The sequence below is a fragment of the Oxyura jamaicensis genome, chromosome 1 (assembly GCF_011077185.1).
Source record: "Oxyura jamaicensis isolate SHBP4307 breed ruddy duck chromosome 1, BPBGC_Ojam_1.0, whole genome shotgun sequence".
In the NCBI taxonomy this organism is placed as follows: domain Eukaryota; kingdom Metazoa; phylum Chordata; class Aves; order Anseriformes; family Anatidae; genus Oxyura; species Oxyura jamaicensis.
The window spans coordinates 140,982,334-140,986,043 of NC_048893.1; the positions used below are offsets into that span (position 1 = coordinate 140,982,334).

At 46.6% G+C, this 3,710-nt stretch overlaps 1 protein-coding gene across 1 annotated transcript in view; it reads left to right on the top strand.

Moving 5' to 3' along the window:
- The first annotated feature begins 285 nt into the window (after positions 1-285).
- The window catches only part of SH3RF3 (SH3 domain containing ring finger 3), a 238,048-nt gene continuing 234,623 nt past the window's right edge, over positions 286-3,710 (top strand). Inside the window, exon 1 of the mRNA XM_035335431.1 lies at positions 286-423. Within this exon, the coding sequence (XP_035191322.1) occupies positions 286-423 (138 nt within the window). The remainder of the gene's footprint in view (positions 424-3,710) is intronic.

Below are 3,710 nucleotides of genomic sequence, written 5' to 3' on the forward strand. Positions count from 1 at the left end.
ATTTTTTGGTGGAAGAACCATTTTCATTCACAAGTTTATTGAATCAAAACCACCGTATAATGCAGAATGTATGGAGTTTCAACATTGATCTGTCATTTTATGGTCAAATTTCTTTGGATTTTTTTTCATTTCAGGGTTGTTTTTTCATGAAGACATGCTGAATGCATTGGCGAGGTGCAATGGAAGGGGCAGGACATCCAGCCAGGGCTGCTGGGGAAGATAAGGCAGGGCTGACGTAGGGCTGCCTAAACACCTGCTATGATTCAGCTGTGCAAGGCTTCTACAATGGAAGAGAACATACTTGTAGACAGACAGATAGATCTAAATCAAAAATCTAATCTCCAGCCAAAGGAACAGACAGAAGATCACATCATCAAACTTGTCCATTTTGCAGAAATGTTACCATGGCCTGAAATCAGTTTGGTAATTTTTGCTACCTACACCACATTATTTAAATCTAAACCAGGAAAAAAAGGACAGAATTGACAGCTCCCAGCCTTCCCTCCCTTGAGTATTAATATTATTCACTTCAAATATCCAAGAACACCTTTACTTCGACTCTAAATGTAAATAGCTCAAATAATGTAAGCGTAACAGAACGATCATTTAGACATCGAGAGAAAATGTAATAGTAAAAGTGGACTGCTGTGCATTCTGCCACAAGTTTAATTACATCGACTCATTCTGAAATAATAACAGTGCCTAGCATTCCTGTAATGCCTTACAGGTTTCGGAAGAATCACAAACAAGAGCTACCCATTGCTTGTTATTTAGTGGGCAAATGTTCCCAAGCTGTGTAAACTGAATAGCTTTTTTTTTGCTGTGCACCCTTACAAACAGATCAAGAATACAAACGAGAATTGAGAATAATTTCTGTATAATCAAATCACACTTAGTGGAAGACTGGTAAAAAGTTAGCCATTTTCAAGAGTAGCATGCAAATGCATGAAGGCAAAGCTGAAGGCCTAACATCCACACACCGTCACCAGAAGATGCCTCCGAAATCAACTTAGATACAGCCACAGACAGCAAAATCTCTCAGTCAATTGTAAAATTATTATAATTAAGGACAACAAATCAATACTTTGGAATGCTTTGATAGCCTTTGCTCTCCTGTAAAAGCATTTTGCCTCTTTGAGTCTCTTCTTGTCTGCAGGTACTTTTCAAAGGTAATGCATCAAGAAAGATTATTTTTTTTTCGTCCACCATGGGAATGAGGTCTCTTCCACAGGAATTGATTTCCAGCTGTCTCCTCAAATACTCAAACCAAGGAATGCACGGCAAAATGGGCCACTCCATCACTGTGTGTAAAGCAGCACCTCTGCTTAAGAACCGTGCTAATCACATTACTTAATGAGTTCACAAATGATCACTTTACAGTTATAATCCGAAGCTAGATGTTTTGGCAGCTGAGACAGGAAATGAATAAAACCTACATTTCTTTAAATTAAACCAAAACTTGTTACCTCTTCTGAATCTCCTTCCATTCCTTTGTATGTGTTTCATCCCAGGCTTCTGAGGGTTTCATCTTTTTTTTTCTATTTCCAAAATTCTTAACAATCAGAGTATTTCGTTACTTAATATTTAATGTAATATTTCCCATGGTCTCTTTGGCAAACAGATGAAGCGTGTGATAATTCTTTTCCTTTCATTTCCATCAGGCCTTGCCTAACTCTCATTTAGGCTGAGGCACAGAGCGTATAAATATGTGCTAAATTTTTAAGTGTGAAAATGCTTCTCTTGATATCAAAGGTGATGCAAACACTCAGGAGGTGTTTTTTCTAGTTGGAGCCCAACTGGTAACTCTCTCCCTCCTCTCCACAGAAGTGCACTTTTACACATCTCTAGTCCCTCATGTAATTTCTTGACAAGTCTTTATTTCTTTCAATCCTTTCCTCCCTTCCTTTTCTCTCACCTCCCCTTCTCCCCTTCCCTCTTGGGCTCCCCATGCCCTCCATCCTCCCCTGTGTCCCGTGGTGATGCAGCCCTCTGGGAGGGAGCTCCCTCACCTCCTTTCCCTCTCAGTGGCTCTCTGTAACATTGCCTCAGGTTTAGCTTCTGCTTCTCCACGACGGCAACCCTCTCCTGTTCCAGGTGGACTGCAGCAGAGGCTCGTTGTAAGCGTGTCAGCGATTTCTTCTATCGAATAATAAATGTTTTCCACATCTGCACCTTTTTAAAGCTGTATCAGTGTCAAGGGAGCCACTCTCATCTTTGGATGCTGGTTCTCCCAGGTATTTTCCCTGGTTTGGGGATGTAACTGGGAAATGCTGGGAGGCTTGGTGACAGGTCGGTTTGGCCGCAAGCCCTGTGTGACCAGAAGGAAGGACGGATGGGCAGCGCCTGTCTAGTCACGGCGGGTCCTCTGGGTTTACACTGATGTGAAGAGAAAGCTTTCTGCTTCTATGTTTTGACAGTGATAAGGCAAACTCTTCACTTTTGAAAGGAGGAACCTGAGATGCCGAAACGCTTCTCTTTACAGATTTACCAGCACTTCCCTCTCCTTGATGAAGCCTTTTATCCTTAAGGTTCTCCCTTACCTCTTTTCTTAAATTAACAGTATTACTCTGGAGAAAGCCCAAGACCTTGATACTGTATTTCACATGCCTCTAAGCATCGGTATTATTTAGAGTTTAAAGCTGGTGAGTTTGGATTTTCTCTCCACAAGTACGTGGGTTAGATTACTGGACGTTACTCAATGATGACCTGACCGTACCAAGAGCTTGCCTTCAGCTTTACACTTGCTCCTTCTATTCTACAGCAAGACAAGAGATCCAGGGCTTTTCGCATACTGAAATTTAGTGAATTTTGCTGTGTGGTGGCTAGATTAACCTTACCACAACAGAGCCCTCATCTTGCTGTGTGTGTCAGGAGTTATTTGTAGGGTCGTAAAGCTGACAGCGGGATCGCGTGCTGCCCTCCTGACACAACTCACACAAATTCAATTCCGAAGGTGTCGCCTGAGAGAGGGATAGGAGGGCTCTGGTATGCCCAGGAACAGAGGTTGTGGAAACCAAACGTGCTGTGTTACACCACGGGCACAGGAAAGCTGGGATCTGGTGGTGGACCACAAATGCAAATTCTCTTTGGTAAGACTCCCATTTACTTCAGCAGTAGCTTCTGGCTTGAGCAGGGCCGTTTCATCGCCCATTAGTTAAATGTTAATTAAATAGGGATCTTTCCAAATAAGTACTTTGAAGAAGCGAAGCTGAAGAGTGGGGCTTCTCCTGCAGCTTCTGAGCGGGAGATCTGTTCATACCCCGGACATCCAAGCGGCTGTACCTTATAACACTTCTCGTGTTGTTACCACACGACGGGGGGCACCAACTCCAAGGCCCGGGGTCCAGCAGGACGCCGGCTCACGATCGCTTTCGCCCCTTTGGGACGGGGACGGGGAGCCGGGCGGGCAACCAGCGACACTCCGTCGGCCTGGCAGCCCCCGCGGGGCTCGGGGTGGGGACTCGGGGCACAATTCCAGCGGGATGCGCGGAAGCACCGGGGCTGGCGCCGGGCACCGGGGCTCCCCCGGCCCCACCAGGGGGCGCCGCGCCGCCAGGGATGGCGGGGTCCGCCCGCAGCCCCGGCCCCGGCCCCCGAGCGGGGGTGGCCCGGCCTGGACAGCCGTGCCCCGCCGCCCCCCGCCGCGGGGACCCCGTCGGGGCTCCCGGGCCGGCCTTCGGGGGACCCTCCCCTGCCCCCAGTTTTCCCCG